Source organism: Capra hircus, chromosome 21 (genome assembly GCF_001704415.2).
Source record: "Capra hircus breed San Clemente chromosome 21, ASM170441v1, whole genome shotgun sequence".
Lineage (NCBI taxonomy): Eukaryota > Metazoa > Chordata > Mammalia > Artiodactyla > Bovidae > Capra > Capra hircus.
The window spans coordinates 41,135,213-41,151,598 of NC_030828.1; the positions used below are offsets into that span (position 1 = coordinate 41,135,213).

Below are 16,386 nucleotides of genomic sequence, written 5' to 3' on the forward strand. Positions count from 1 at the left end.
GGTTCAGTTCCTGGGTTGGGAAGATCCCCTAAAGCAGGAAATGGCAACCATTTGCAGTATTCTTGCCTGGAGAATCCCATGGACAGAGGAGCAGGCGTGCGGGGGGAGGTTGGGGGGCTACAGTCCATGGGGTTGCAGAGTTAAGATATGACTGGGCCACTGAGCACACATGTACTTACTAGACTTAGTCTTGATAAAAGTTGGCTACTGACAGATGTTTTAGAGACTTGAATAATGGCAATACTACGCACAGAAACTGGATGTTAATTCTACCGCTAATGTAAAGTTCTAGTCATGCACCCATGACTTTTTTGAGACAATCACCACTACTGCTTTTGGATTAAAGCCTAGGTCATACGTTTCAATATTGCTATTATGCTTTATTAACTTTTATTCTCACAGAGAACTGTGAAGCTAACAGTAAGGTGAATTATTTAAATGCTGCCTCTGATTACACAGTCACAATATTCTCATGCAGAGAATAGAAACACTACTCAGATGATTGACTGCAGTGGGAGAAATCTCTAATGTAGAAAGGAGAGGTACCTTTTAATCAGGTAAATAGTGGTGATTCCCAAAAATGCTTCTTACTTCTATAAAAACCATCTGGCTAAATCAGGCCAAGTGACTTTACTTTTACCTAAATGCATCGATATGATAAATCAAAACAATCTGGAAAATGGAAATAGAGCCCCCCTTTTAAAAAGGAGGAAACAGCATTATCCCAGTGGTTTCTTTTCACACCAACACAACATTCAAAAATTATTCTTGGATCTGAGACTTACATATCACTGAAGATACAAATGGTAAGTAGCAGTTTGGTGTTTAAAAACACAAAATCATGGCTATTTTTAGCTGAAGAATACTTTAAGACAGAACGCAAGAGTTGGATCACAAGCAAGTGGCTATGTATTTCTGCTAGTTTTCCAATCTCAGTAAAGTGTATTTACATAGAAAAAACATTTCTTCCTGTAGTAATTTCAAAAAAAATGAAATGTCAGTGATTCAAAATGACAGGTATTTAAGCTCTTAGTCTGATGGCTGCAGTGAAACAGTCACATGACACAGTTTTGTACGCTGCAAACATTTTAATGATTATTGTTAAGCATACATTTTGGAAATTTTTTTTTTTTACTTCAAACTGCAACAAGTTAAATAAATGTTTATAATATACAAAGAAAATACAACCAAAAGTAAAACTTGCTTTAAGTGTGCCTTGCATCTAAACCAGTGTTTTTTTCCTCCCCCCCTTAATATATCTTTTATTTTTGAACTGCACAAACACACTTAAGTATTTGATCTTTATAGTATGGCATTTAGGAAATAAAAATATACTCCCACCTCAAAGAAATAAAAAGGTTGTGCATGATTATATGCCAAACAAAAGAGAGAACACTAGATATACTCTGATAGTGCAGGCATCATTAAAGAGGAAAAGAAAAAGCTTGAGATGCTCATTAACTCTCTATGTTTTAAGGAAGCAGGATTTCTGACCAAGTAGCTTAAAAGCCAGCAAAACAGGGATCAGTGATGGCAACTGTAGTGTATGAAGTATGAAATGACAAACTTTACACAAATACACTGTTAGAAATTTGCCAATGAACACTGAAGATCTGAGAAGCTGCTCTTTGGAACAGTCAAGTAGAACCACCTTATTCCAGTCACATGAGCCCTTGTAGCAACACACAGTGTTCTGTGCTATGTACTTGCTGGCTGGATAGTTAAAGGATTTGTTTTGTCATTAGCAGCTAACAAACTTATTCCACGTGTTCTTAAAGCCTTAATGGTGGAAAAAAAGGCAAGTGTCATTAGCATGGAGGATCATATACTTCTCTGCAAACAAACACAAGAGGCTTCACTAGAATTTTAAGTCTCTGATGTCTCCCATTGCACTTCCAAGCTCAATTGAGATGAAAGCCTTTCTCCATTGTAGCAGCTAGCAGACGCTCTCTCATGATCTCCTCCGAAGAGTATTCTGGCAACTTTAGATAATGCACACATGTGTTCACTGATGGGTAGCTTGCATCAGTAGCATCAACCTACACAGAAACAGAATGGAAAATAATAGAAGACCATGACTTCAGATACACATTTCTTTCAACCCTTAGGTAACTAAATTTGGTTTACATTGTCCAGTAGCTAGTTTGTACCTTGCGTACAACTGTGAGCCTGGGATGCAAGTTAGCCAGTCCCCCTGGGGGCAGAGTTGAACAACCAGTGGTAAACTGTAGAAATGCTTTCCTCTCGTCTGAAGACATACCACATAAAACCCGCACGAACCTAAGGAAGCCAGGGCTATAAGAAGAAAAACAGAGTTATAGTGATCTGATTTAAATGAAAATTACTACCACTACTTTATAAGCCAGCAATAACCCCCCAAAACGAATATCCACATGTCAAAAGAACCACATATCTAGAGACTTTTGGGTAAGTATGAAATGAGCTGATGCAAACTACTTAAAAAATATCCTTCAAAGACTGTCTTACAAAGGCATAGGAATCAAATATGCAACAAAGCCAGCAAATCAGAAAAGCTCAATGGAAACAGTGATTTAATGACTAGGAATAGTAAATGGGGACAGAGATTTTTGGAGTTTTTTCTCATTCTGGGTACCGATTATGCAGGTGTCCATTCTGTGAAAATTCTTCAGGTTCTACATGCAATTTGTATACTTCTGTTATATTTAATAAAAAGTTTACTTTAAAAAAGCTATATATACAATGTTACTTAAGTTTAATACTTTCTCATTTACATTACTTCGAAAACTTATAAATCACAACTAAATACAATTTCCTGATATGCGGCAAACAGGAGTGAACTGAGTGCTACTAGACATCACTGGAATAATCAACAGCTAGAATGTACACCATGGATTAACTAGTAATATGGAATCACGAATTTCCTAACAAGTATGGGTATGTGAGAGAATCTCACAATGTACATTAATACATTGCAGAGTAAAGGTAGATGGTATATGCACTGTATCCTCAAATGGTTCAGAAAAAGTGTGTGTGTGTGTGTGTGTGTGTGTGTGTGTAGAGATATAATGTAAAAGTACAGCAAAATGTTAAGTACTGGTGATTCTGGGTAAAGAACACATAAGAATTCTTAACTATTCTTTAACTTTTCTTTAAGTTTTAAAATATTTAAAAATAAAGATTAATATAAAAGCAATAAAGCCTAAGGGTATAGTGAGTAAAGGAATCTTAACATTAACCAAGATTCAGGTGACTTTCTATATAAACTCAGGCTTATCCATGAATATGCATCTTGATAATGGTGAGACTTAATTGCTATCTCATTTTATGCATATAATTCACTGAGTCATTTAGAGAACCTGCCATTCTAAGATAAACAATGTGTCTATCTTAGAAAATAACCAACACATACCTGTCACGTGTATAACCCAACTTAGGTTCAGTATAATTAATAATATCCTCTGCTGCCCAGGATGGCGACTGATTTCCACAAAGAATCATTTGGACCTCTTCATGGCTGAAGGAACTTAATTTCTCCATTGGAAAAACTTTATTAAACCCATCTACATTTTACACACAGCAAAAAAAACAAAACACAACTGAGTTTCCAAGTTACAATTTCAAAATCACCAATTTCAAATCAAAATACTCAACTAAATGGACAGAAGACAAATATAAATATTTGAAAAAGCAAATAAAAATTAAAGTAGCTTGAAGTAAAAACTGTGCTAGGGTTTTAAGTACAGAAATCTTTGCTTAGTATCACAGATGTATATGTAGAGAGAATATTCAGACACTATCGTCAGTAGCCAAATTCTGATAATTTCCCAACCAATTCTTTATGTCATACAAGCCAGCCAAAGCAAAGTTCTCATTTTTAAAACTAGTAAGTGATAAACAGTTCAATATATTTTGCCTCACTCTTTACCTTAAGACTTTAGGTTCTAATATAGTTTAATTCATCCTGATCATGTATGCAACCTTACATCCACTTACAAATGAAAAAATAGAAGCCAAAGTAGGTCCCTCATTACTGAGGAAGAGCAGCTTAGGGTATGCTACAGCTTGAAAATGTTTCACTCTGTTCTGGGTACCCTGTAGGACCTAATTGTTGGGAAGACCAAACACTAGATGACAAATCTAGAGATCACTAGCATAGTCTAATTTCTGAGCACAGCAGTACCTTAACTTCCGTGTCTCAAAGTAAAAGGAGAGGGATTAAGCTAAAGACCCTAGAAGTTACCTCTGAAGGCTTCCATCTGTTTCTGAATACCCGTATGCATGCAAAAGTCAAACATCAAATCCACATATTCTTCCGCATTATCCATTGTTATCATCTGCAAAGGAAAATTTGTCATGGTCATTGTTAATATCTAGGAATATTTTAAGAGGATTTTTCTGAATTTACAAACATTTTAAAAGCAAATTTGTACCTCGTCTTCACCACTTGGCTTGAGATCCACAGCTGTAAAACCATATATTCTTGAGGAAGGGCAAAACTGGAAATTTAAACTGGGAGGGCAGAAAAAAAGAATTAGATTAACGTTCAACTAACACTGGTGTTTAATTTTAAAACACTGCTGCCAAAACCATGAACCCTTCCCTACACTCAACAATAACAAAATCACTCTACCAGATGGATGTTAAATATGGGGCCTTTTAAAATGCAAACCCCTGTGCAGGAAAACTATCTGGACAACTGTTACCAAACCTGGTTTTGCAGAGGTTGCATGAAACATCACCTTTCATGTTTCCATGTTTCACTTCCTCCTTATGGCACAAAATTAATGAACTAAAGATTTCTGCAATGAATTATGGCAGCAACATGTTTCTAAGATTTTTTTACAAAAACAGAACCTGTTGCTTTATGCAAGTTACTAATGCTCTGTTGTTATTCTCACCTCAAATCAAACCTTGAATATATTAAACATAACTTCTCAATATTATCAAAAGAAGGAAGGAAAAAAAGGAAAGCAAAGCCTTACAATCAATCCAAAGTCACGGTTAAACTTAACAAGAATGTAATAATTACGTGGATACAAATTAATAGAATTTTATGAAAAATCTGCAGTATCCTAGTTAGTTAATGCAACCACTGGGGACCAGGCTTATTGCAAATTACTGAAGACAAAGGAACAAAAGCTTTAGACCTTACTCATCAATGAGGCTGAAGCATGTATATACATATATATAAAAGTATATATATAAGTGAATTAATATATATATGTAAAGCTTACCCTAAATCCTCTATGCTAAGTGGAGGCCCAGAACCTGATGGATTCTTCAGCACTAGTTCTTGTAATTTTGTGTTCTTCTCATCTTCAGAAAGACCTTTGTTGCTTAAAATCTGGCGCCTCTTGATGGCAAGGTCTTTAATTTCTTTTAAAAATCTGGCTCTGTGTGGGTTTACTAGTTCAAAGTCTTCCCAAGTTAAAATTCCATTAAACCAAGCTGGCGGTTTTGGTTTGGGGGGATCTAGAATGAATTCTGATTTTGAATCCTCCTCAAAGCTTCCTACTGAGAGTGAGTCATGCCCTTCTTCTGTAGAGGCTTCAGACTGACTTTCAGTGCAGTGTAGGTCTCTGTCACCTCGTGACTCATAAATCAGTTTGCTCATATTACTTTTAATGTCCCCCATACACATAAGTTTAAAGAAAGGTTTGGAAATAGGTAAGTCCACAAGTCTGTTGTCTTGAATGCATTTGGCCAAGAAAATTCCAAGGAAATGAAAGAGTTTTGTGATCCTTTCAAGCTCATCACTGTCTTGTGGAAATGGAGCTGTAAACAGTCCACATGATCTCTGCACATAGTATCCGGGAGGTTTCAATCCACCTCCAAGATCGACCTGATATTTTTAGGAGGAGAAATGCAAATAAAATCAAAAGACCCATAAACATTAAACATCTTACCTGTGCTACATAGTATCTATAAACACACTTTATTAAATATGTTTTGTTGACTAAATTTTATCTTTTAATAATATCAAGATTATTCAATAATAAAAGCAGAGTCAGAAAACCTGACTTATGTTCTGAAAGCATATCCAATTTTTAACTTTCTAAAAGCTGAATCGCAAATCAAATCATGAAATAGGAAATAAATCTTACATGACGAGATTCATCATCTGGAAAGTTATCATCACAAAGCCAAGCTCCCAAGTCAGTTCTCTGGAATTCTGCTGCTACCAGAGCATAGAACTCTAACGTGGGCCCCAAACCAGTTCCTTCTTCTCCTAAAAATTCAACCTAAACATGAACAAATAAATTATGAGGGAAAGTAAGCTTAAAAAAAAATCATTTCTGTAATGATCCCATTCTTGCCAAAACCCAGTCCTACTGTGATACATGTTTTTTTTAAATAGCAGTGGTATAATATAAGCCACACAACAGTTTCTAGTTTAGTTTTTCTAAAGAGAAACTTGATTTGTTGTACACTATTCCCTATTCAAACACTGTGGTTAGCACTGTTCATACATCAATTTACTTCTCACAACAAACCTACAAAATGAACTATCATCTCCTTTTCACATCAAAGCAAACCAAATTTTAGATAAAGAGGTTATATCATTTGCTTGAGGAGATGATGGTATACAGATCTGTGTGTTTGTGTGTCTGTCTATGTGACACTAAAACCTAAACTCCTTTTTTCTGACTTCTAGCAATCACTTTAAGGATTTTTATACATAGTCCATGTATTCTAGAAATCTGAGGCAGCTTATAAAAATATACAGTACATGGTAAAATAATAATTATCTACATTAGAGGAATATATGGGTAAAAGAACAGATGAAGGCACAGAAACTTCTTTCTTCTTTTTGACTGATCCGCGTGGCGACTGAACGGGTGTGCCCTGCAATGGAAGTGTGGCGCCCTAACCACTGGACTGCCAGGGGATTCCCAGGCACAGAAATTTTAAAGTGAAAGCCATAAGGCATATAAATTTTCTAGAGATGTATCTCATTTACCAGTCTGTGATCCAAAAAATCACACATCAGGGGGCTGACATCTGTGACAGGAGAGGTATTTCTTTGTCTCTCATATATAAGGAATATAATCAACAATGCCCACAGTAACATCTCTGCAGTAAATATACTGAATTTCCTACTGCCAATTGCTATAAAATTTCTCAATACAGAAATAAAAACCCAGGATACAACACCAAGCACAATTTAAGTTAAACAATACTACAAAACACATGTGCTCCAAAGAAAGCAGGTATCTTGTGGCACAGCATTAATATAAAGGTAAAATTCGGAGTATCAGAATCCTTTGTGGAATACAATTACTTGGTTCAGGCTTTGCTAAGAAATGAGTGGTGTCCTTCAAACAGACCAAGCACTCTCCCACTTCATGAGTGAAGATATTCTCTGCTGCTCATTACGCCATGAGATCCTGACCCTGAGGAGGTGAGCTAACATCCTCTCATGAAAGATGCCCTGCCAGAGGAGAAGGCCTTTGCCCAGAAGGCAGAGGAATCCCTCTCACTTGGATCTAATGCAGTTTTTTTTTTCTTAATGTAGTTTTTATGCGGTGGAAGAATAGAAATTGACTCTCTAGTTGTCATTCCTGCACAGTAAAAGAAATTTATATAGCGGTACCTCAAGCACTGATTTCCGATCTGCATGTATTTGCATGACATTCTCAGCCCACTCCATCAGTGATTCACCACGTGGAACTTTTACTCTTTCATGCTTGAGACGACCAACACGGAACTCTCCAGGATCATCTCGCCTCACACTACTTGTGGTCCTTGTTCTTTCCACAGTGGCCTCACGTCGGTTTTGTAGCCACACAATTGCTCTGAAATAGAAAAACATCTCTGTAGCTGTAGCCTACAGCAACAGTTTGATTGTACTACTACACAAGCAACAAAATTCAAAAGATTTAAGAATGTTTTTAAAATAGTATTCTATCAGGTGATCAAATACACTAATCTTTTTTTAAATTTCCTTAAACAAACTGAGAAAATACTGAGTCTGTATTCTCCCTTTTTATTTTAGCAATTAGCAGATCAAAATAAAGGTCTGTGGTCCAACCCCACACAACACATAAAAATATTGACAAACTCATAATACCTAATAACATAAACAAACATTTCCTAAATCAGAGAATATAAAAATGGTTAAGCTATCTTTATTAAATAACTGAATCCACCACTGAAACAGTATTGTGAGTTTGAAACATTTCCTTTGTAACAATGCAGAGCTAACCCATCTAGGATGAAAGAAAGACTCCTGAACTAAGAAAAACAAGATGAAAGATCTACCATATGTGCTATAACTTTTTGGGTACCCTGAGACCAATCAGCTATATACTTTGAGAATCAATTTCCTCATTTATAAAAATCAGGGAGTTCCCTGGTGGTCTAATGGTTAGCATTCAGTGTTCTTTACTGCCTACAGTGTTATGCGCACAAATGCTTGGTAAAGGATATAAAACGCTACAACAAATGTAACTTATCAGGGCAACAGGCAGATCCATTAAAATTATAACTTTTTTACATCTACTTTGAAATTACTCTGGGTATTCAATCATTCAACAAATATTTATGGAGCAACCACAGTGAGAACAGTATAATATACATACAGTACAACATGCAATACAATGAGAGCAGTGAACAAAACTGCCAGAAATGCCTGCCTTCATGAAATTTCATCTAATGAAGGAGACAGAAAAACAAAAAGTAAAATTTATAGTATGTTATATGGTAGCAAGAGAAAAATAATGGCCAAAAGATATATTTTAATGTTATGTCAAAGCTATTTTCAAGCATTAAATTTTATATTCTTGGGAATTTCAGCAACAAAAAATTTATGTAAACCACTTAAATACTGTACAATAAATGCTAGCTTATGGAAAACACAGTACTTAAATCCACACTGTTCTAAGAGTGCTTAGGTACAATCAGAAACCAAAAAATGTTTAAATGTTGCCAACTCTTTTTTTTTTTAACTTGGCCATGCCACACAGCTTGAAAGATCATAGTTTCCCCCACCAGGAACTGAACCTTCACCCTTGGCAGTGAAAGTGTAGAGTCCAAACCATTGGACCATCAAGGAATTCCCAAATATTGACAACTCTTTCCAAGAAATTCTTTCCAATATATTCTCTGCATCAGTCTTGATATAAAGTATAAGTACATTTTAAGCTTATATAAAACATTAAGACATTTATTCCAAAAATATAAAAAGACACACTTCCTACCTTGATGCACCAAACGCTGTACATGTGAAATAAAGCTGTCTAGTTTCAAATGGTATCAGAAAAGGACACTTGCTGGTTAACTGTTCACACCAGTCCGGCAGAGCTCCACTTGCCAATGCCAACGGTTCCTGCAAATTAACAAATAACAAAGTCCTATTATTAACAAAGACAAAAGGGAGTCGATTATTAACAGGAGAAATGGTGGGAGGAACAAAAAGAAGGAGAGGTAATACTTTGAAAGTCCAACAGATTCAAGAGTTCAACTATCTGGTTTTATTACCTCAATTTGCTGCAAAATTTTTGTTGTGATTTTTTTGCTAGTGAATTCATCTGGTGGAAAAGTAAACTGAGGCTGCTCATCACCTTCTGTAAAAGTAATAGAATTAATAAAAATATAAACTGACTTATTTGTTTAAATGCCACAGAAATGAAACAAGGATTCTTACAGACCTTCCTGGGATATTCTTGAGTAAGGGTCACTTGCAACTATATACAGAATACGCAGGAGCTGAAGGACGTCTTCCACACCACATGAATTCTGCCCATTGCCTGCTTTGGCCTGAGGTTGTTCTTTTGTCAAATTAAGAATATCACTACTTTGAAGAGTAGAAATGGCCCCCTGGTTTAACCCAGACTTTGTTCCATGCTCACAAAAATCCTATAGAAACAGGAAAACCAGCCATTAATCATTTTCAAGAAAAACAATATATCATCCTATTAGTATTAATGGGAAAAAGCTCGAATTCTTACAAAAAAAAAACAAAACTGCGTTCTTTTAAAATAAAAACAGTATCACCCAAGTCAAGGCTTAACGTATTCTAAACCAATAAAATTCTCAAAATATAACTACTGAAAGCCACAGTTAAAACTATGTATTTAAATCCAATGCCACAAACCAAATTTGAAATTTTAGCATTGGCATATTAACAATGTTAATTCAACCTCATTTTTTAGTATGTCCCAACGAACTGCTCTTCTGTAAGAATACTTAAAAAGCTGCAAACAAAGCAAAGCCATTCCCAATCAAAACAGTGTCTTGATGCCAATATATACCTTATATGCAGCTATGAGCTGAGAACAATTTCTGTTTTTCCTAATACTTTTATTAGTGCCAGTTAATTTCCAGTGGCGCAGGAAAGCGGCGTCTGCATTCTTCTGCAGGTAGGTTATCAAGTCATTCTTTGGTAATTCATCAGTGCCAAGGTACTGTTCCACATGCTCTATAGACCAACAACCCTACAATAGGAAAAACCAAATGTTGGCCTTTCCTGATTATAAAGTCTATGCTATTTCACATGCATTTCATAAGGTGGCTTCAAGATCATGCATTTAAGCTAATCTGAAGAATCCCATGTTGCTGATTTCTCCCTCAACTGTTCAACTGAAACACAGTGTTAGTTTTTCCTTGCTTTGCTTTTTCTTTTACTAAGTAGCCAAGAATAAAGATTCATTTCCTAAAAATACTCACCATTTTTCCATTTTCCTTTTCTTTGTCAGAATCCTTCATTTCTCTGTACATAATTCTAAACATGAAGATATTATTCAAGTTAATTCATAAATCAAATGATCTGTGTTATTTCCAATAAGGTTTCAATTCTTTAAAAACATATGATGAGGTCACTATATGCTTAAACACTGAACTCGGAGAATTTATTAAGAAAAAGTATTAATCTGTTAAACTGGGCAAAGTAGCAGAAATCATATTCCTGAAAAAGTTGTGGCTTATAAATTTAGCATTATTAAGAAGAAAACATATATCAAACCTGGAACTTTTAAAGAAATGAATATGCTACACCTTATATTATAGCTTTCACATACTGTTATAAAAATGAGACTTGTTTTTATCTAGATGGATAAGAATAAGAAGGACCAAGAGCCCTTATGTTCATGTAAGGCAGTTGAGATCAAATTGTCAACTTTAATTATTCCAATTAAAACTGAAGGAAGAGTATGCCATGATGACCTTGTGTTGTCTCAAAAAGACCTAGATTACATTATTAAACATTATATAAGAGTATCAATGATGTTAACAGAACATCAGATATAGAAACTAAGAAAAATAAAGTCATGCAGGATGACTATAACAGTTATAATATTAAATTATATAAATTTATATTACTACATAATAAATCTTATGATAGGTAGTACTTACTGAGCACCCTCTACATCCCAGATAGTACTGAATCTACTTTATATATATTAATTTACGGATTCCTCACAACTACTCTCATTTTACAGATTAGAAAACATAGTACTAAAATGCTATATAAATTTTGCCCAAGGTCATTGGCAATTATTTGTTGAACAGATAAATGAATGAACAAAGAGAGGTATGCTTAACTAAGAGACCCCAAACAAATATAGAAAATATTTACTATTTCATATACAATCCCAGTCAAAGAGTTCAACAATCACTACATGAGGAATTAGTCTAAAGCTCCTTCCAGTTGTAAGCTTTAACCTTTATATATCAGGAGTCAGAAATGTTCTTCTCTATTCCTATAAACTGAGAGAAGTTAATCTTTTCTGTTCTTATAATACAAAAAACAGAAAATACAATACTTGGCTTGCATACTATGAAAATATCTACTTAAAATATTAAATTAAAACTTCTTACGTGTATGTTGGCTCCCAGATACGCCTAAGTTTATCTGATTTCACATTGCCATTACATGACAACTGAAGCAATTTCTGTACATAGTAAAAGATGGTTGATCTGAAATTAGTGAGTGGTAATTCAACTTCACGAGTTGTTCCAAGACCTGTTACTTTTAAAGTGAGGGCTAATCGAGGTGATGGAGTACATTCAACTTCTTCCAAAAGCTCTGAATGAGGAGTTCCTAAAAATACAGAAGATGTGAAAAACATTAAAACAAGCAGTCCAGAAAGAGTACTGTGCCATCAGGAGACAGGTCACATGAAATCTAAGCTCTTCTGACATAAATAATTTAAAGAGATCAGCTACTTAAGATTCTCTTGGTGTCAATTTTTTTTGTAAATGAGAAGAATATACCTATGTTACTTAAAGGGTTCTAGGGTAGAATTTATGCATATGATATGAATCTCTTGTTTTTATTACGATATACATGACAACTATGAGTATTTCAGAAAATTTTATTTTTATAAATGAGAAAACTCTAAAATTATTAATATCTTACATCCAGAGAAAATCACATACTCAGTTAAAGACCTGTCAACTTTTTATGTATACTGAATGAGTGTGTTATGAAGTACATACACACAAAGACAATTAGGTTCCTAAGTATTTAGTGATGTACTGTCTTTTTAAATCTCAGGAATCTTTTCCTCATAGCATGATACAGTGTTATAAGGTATTATTTTATTCACCGCATGACATTCCATTGTACTTTAACTGAAACAATTCCATTCTCAAAACATAATGAAGGTCATTTCCAAGTTTTAAAAAATACTTCTGTAATCATCTGGGTATACAGTGAATACTTGTATGATACCAATTGTAGCAGTAAAAATATGAAATACATTGTTAAAGAGCTCTGTCGAAAATCTGTACGTATTCATACTCCCTAGAATAGATTTTCCTATTTGAGATATCTTTATTCATACTCTTTCTCACCATTATACTACATCATATACCACATGTTATACTATAAAGTGTACTTTCACATTTAACTGAAGTATCTTTCTATCAAGTAAAAAGTACATTCCACACTAACATTTAAGTTTTCTTGAAGGATAATATATTGATTGCAATAGCTGACATTTACTGAGACACACATCAGGTACCATGCTAGGCACTTTCTATATTTTACCTCATTTAATCCTTTTAACTACATGGTCAAACAAGGACTACTATTTTCCCCATATAAGAGATGAGGAAAGTCAGGCTTGTACAGGGTAGGGATTTGCCCAGTTTATTAGTTTCCTATTGCTGCTGTAACAAATGACCACAAACTGAGTGGTTTAAAAGAACACAAATGTATTATCTTATAATTCTAGAGGTAAGAAATCTAAAATGGGCCGGCAAGACTTTGTTTCTTTTGGAGGCTCCAGGGAAGAATCCATTTCCTTGATTTTTCTAGCATCCAGAAGCTTCCCATTTTCCTTGCCTCATGGCCCCTCAATAGTATGATTGCGGCTTTCTGACTTTGACCCTCCTGTCGCTCTCTTATGAGGACACTTGTGATTACACTGGGCTCATCCGAAAATCAGGGTAATTTCCCCATCTCAAGATTCTTAATCACATCTCCAAAGTCTTTTCTCATGTTAAGGTGACATATTCACAGACTCTAGGGGTTAGGACCTACACAGCTTTCAGGGTGGAGGCGGGAGGGCAGTGGAGTGTATGGGGCCATTAGTGTGCCTGCCACATCCAAACCAGAGTTGTAAGAGATGGGGCTACCACTCAGGCTGACTGACTCCAGAGGCCATAACTAAAACCGCTACATAGCTTTCCAAAGAAAAGCTGAATGGGAGTAATGTTTAACAATTTAATCTAGTAGAAAGAAGAATACAAAGTATCTACCTTTAAATGAGGCCTTCCTTTAAAATTTATACGACTATAAAACAGTGTATTTTCAAAATACTCTAATTTAAAAGTCAAGACATGGAGGCAGCCTAAATGTCTAACAACAGATGAATGGATAAAGAAGAGGTGGTGTGTATACACACACACACAATGAACTAGACATACATAAAAATTACTAATCAACACTCATCAATTATTAATATGTAATTATATTTATAAAATAATCATTAATAAATATTTTGATTTATTATCAATTAAAAAGAAATAACACCATTTACAGCAACATGGATGAACCTAGATATGAACATACTAGTAAAGCATGTTAGAGACAAATAAGTGAAATAAGTCAGAGAAAGACAAATACCATATGATATCACTTAAATGTGTAACCTAAAATACGATACAAATGAACTTATTTATAAAACAGAAACAGATTCACAGATACAGAAAACAAACATAATTATCAAATGGGAAAGGCAGTGGGGGAGGGATAAATTAGGAGACTGGGATTAGCAGATATAAACTACTATATATAAGATAAACAAATGCCTACTGCATAGCACAGAGAACTATATTCAATATCCTGTAATTAGCCATAATGCAAAAACTATGAAAAAGAGTACATATATGTATAACTGAATCACTTTCCTATACAACAGAAAATAACACAACATTGTAAAGCAACTATACTTCAATAAAAAATAAAATATATTCAATGCTATGTGGTGCTCCAAATGGGAAGGATATCCAAAAAAGAGAGGATATATGTATGTGTGTAGCTGATTCACTTTGCTGTATAGCAGAAACTAACACAACACTGAAAAGCAATTATACTCCAATAAAAATTGAAAAAATAAAACACTGTATTTTGTTCCTTCTTAAAAAAAAAAAAGCTGTATTTTTTAAGGATTTGTGGCTGATATAGTTTTTCCTGAAACCTGTTATTTATAATCTGCATATACAAGTAGTATCTTACTTTTTAAACTATACAGTACTTACTACTTAATCTAGAATCTATTAAAATTAAATCACAAAAGATAAAAGATCTTATACCTGGGGGTGGAATTTCTAGATCAGTTGTCTGCTGGACATTAGTTCGACCAGGTCTAGGATCAAAAGCAGGAACCAAAGCTGAAAACTGCCTCTTGAGCACGTAATCATCATCCCATGTTCTCCGGCGGCCCCCCTTAGTTTCGTACTCTTCCTCTTCCTATTGAGGTAAAATTCCACGTACAGATAAACATAAAACTCTTCATAATTGCAACAATGGTATGCTATCTATAAAATAAGGTATATGTTGAGTACTTCTGTCTATAGGTATTTTATATTCTTATTCAGCCATATTTCTTAAGCACAAAATGAGCCAACACAAACATGTATAGATATAGATATATACACATTTCTTAATGATTTATCAAAAGTAAGTAGGTTTTGGGGAAAATGTTTATAAACAGAGGTTTTATGAATTGTGTTTAACAGCTTCTTCTTTAAAGTTGTCAAAAATATTGGAAAAGACAAATGAAATTGTAAGAAGGCTTATGCTTTTGTAAATCAGACCTTATTAACACTTTTTTAAAGTACACATGAATATTTTCATAAAAAAAAAAGCACATTTACTGGTTGTTGCACAAATTTACATATGTGATAAAATGATAAAGAACCATACACACACACTGGGTCAACTTCCTGGTTCTGATACTGTAATTATGTAAGATGTAACCACTGGAAGAAACTGGACAAAAGGCACACAAGACTTTTCAGTTTGCAACTCATTGTGAACATATAATTATTTTTAAATGCGCTTTTAAAAAAAGTGTAAACTGAATTACATACAAAACACATACAGTGCTTGAAGCTGATTTAAATTACTCTGGGGCAAATAGCTCAAACAAGTTCGACAAAGTGTTGATTTGTCAAATGATGACTTCTCGGAGATTCACTGCAATATTTCTTTCTACTTCTAGCATGTTTAAAAAATTCCATAATAAAAGGGTTTTTAAGGAACATTTTTCTCCTCTTCTTTGCTTTTATTAATTTTTATCAACAAAACTTCAATGAATAATAAATATTATAAATGTCTAATGTAATAATTTTTAAACAATAATTATGTAAATACTTAAATGTACACATTTAGCCCCCTCATAACACTTGAGATGAACCTTTACAGCAGATCAAACTGACATTTGATAGGTCTGAAACCAGTTTTTTCTGGGATCTAAAACTTCTACGTGTGATCTTTAGTAATCATTTCATCTGAAAACTGGGACTAATAATAACTTAAAAGGGTTGTTGAAAGCATTGAATTAGTTAATATACATAAGCAGTATCTAGCACATAATTAAAGATAAATAAATGTTAGCTAATAGGCTAATACTTCTATTACTCTACTGTGTAAACTACAAATCTTAGAAAACAGCTATTAACCATGCTGTAAAGAGCAATATTGCATAGGAACCTAGAATGTTAGGTTCATGAATCAAGGCAAATTGGAAGTGATCAAACAGGAGATGGCAAGAGTGAACGTCAACATTTTAGGAATCAGCGAACAAAAATGGACTGGAATGGGTGAAATTAACGCAGACGACCAATATATCTACTACTGTGGGCAAGAATCCCTTAGAAGATATGGAATAGCTATCACAGTCAACAAAAGAGTCCAAAATGCAGTACTTGGATGCAGTCTCAAAAATGACAGAA

General features: G+C 34.3%; 1 protein-coding gene across 6 annotated transcripts in view; it reads right to left on the reverse strand.

Moving 5' to 3' along the window:
• HECTD1 (HECT domain E3 ubiquitin protein ligase 1) overlaps positions 1,069–16,386 on the reverse strand; it is a 73,385-nt gene continuing 58,067 nt past the window's right edge. For 3 of the 6 annotated variants that reach the window (XM_018065894.1, XM_018065892.1, XM_018065890.1), the window contains 15 exons: positions 14,743–14,899; positions 11,800–12,022; positions 10,651–10,705; positions 10,236–10,418; positions 9,633–9,840; positions 9,463–9,548; positions 9,183–9,310; positions 7,577–7,778; positions 6,087–6,224; positions 5,217–5,824; positions 4,413–4,491; positions 4,223–4,316; positions 3,392–3,542; positions 2,151–2,295; positions 1,074–2,039 (listed from right to left, as the gene is read on the reverse strand). In XM_018065894.1, the coding sequence (XP_017921383.1) occupies positions 1,902–2,039; positions 2,151–2,295; positions 3,392–3,542; positions 4,223–4,316; positions 4,413–4,491; positions 5,217–5,824; positions 6,087–6,224; positions 7,577–7,778; positions 9,183–9,310; positions 9,463–9,548; positions 9,633–9,840; positions 10,236–10,418; positions 10,651–10,705; positions 11,800–12,022; positions 14,743–14,899 (2,595 nt within the window). In that variant the 3' untranslated portion in view covers positions 1,074–1,901. Of the gene's footprint in view, positions 2,040–2,150; positions 2,296–3,391; positions 3,543–4,222; positions 4,317–4,412; positions 4,492–5,216; positions 5,825–6,086; positions 6,225–7,576; positions 7,779–9,182; positions 9,311–9,462; positions 9,549–9,632; positions 9,841–10,235; positions 10,419–10,650; positions 10,706–11,799; positions 12,023–14,742; positions 14,900–16,386 lie in introns of all 6 variants that reach the window. The other 3 variants (XM_018065889.1, XM_018065888.1, XM_018065893.1) reach the window with 2 other exon arrangements.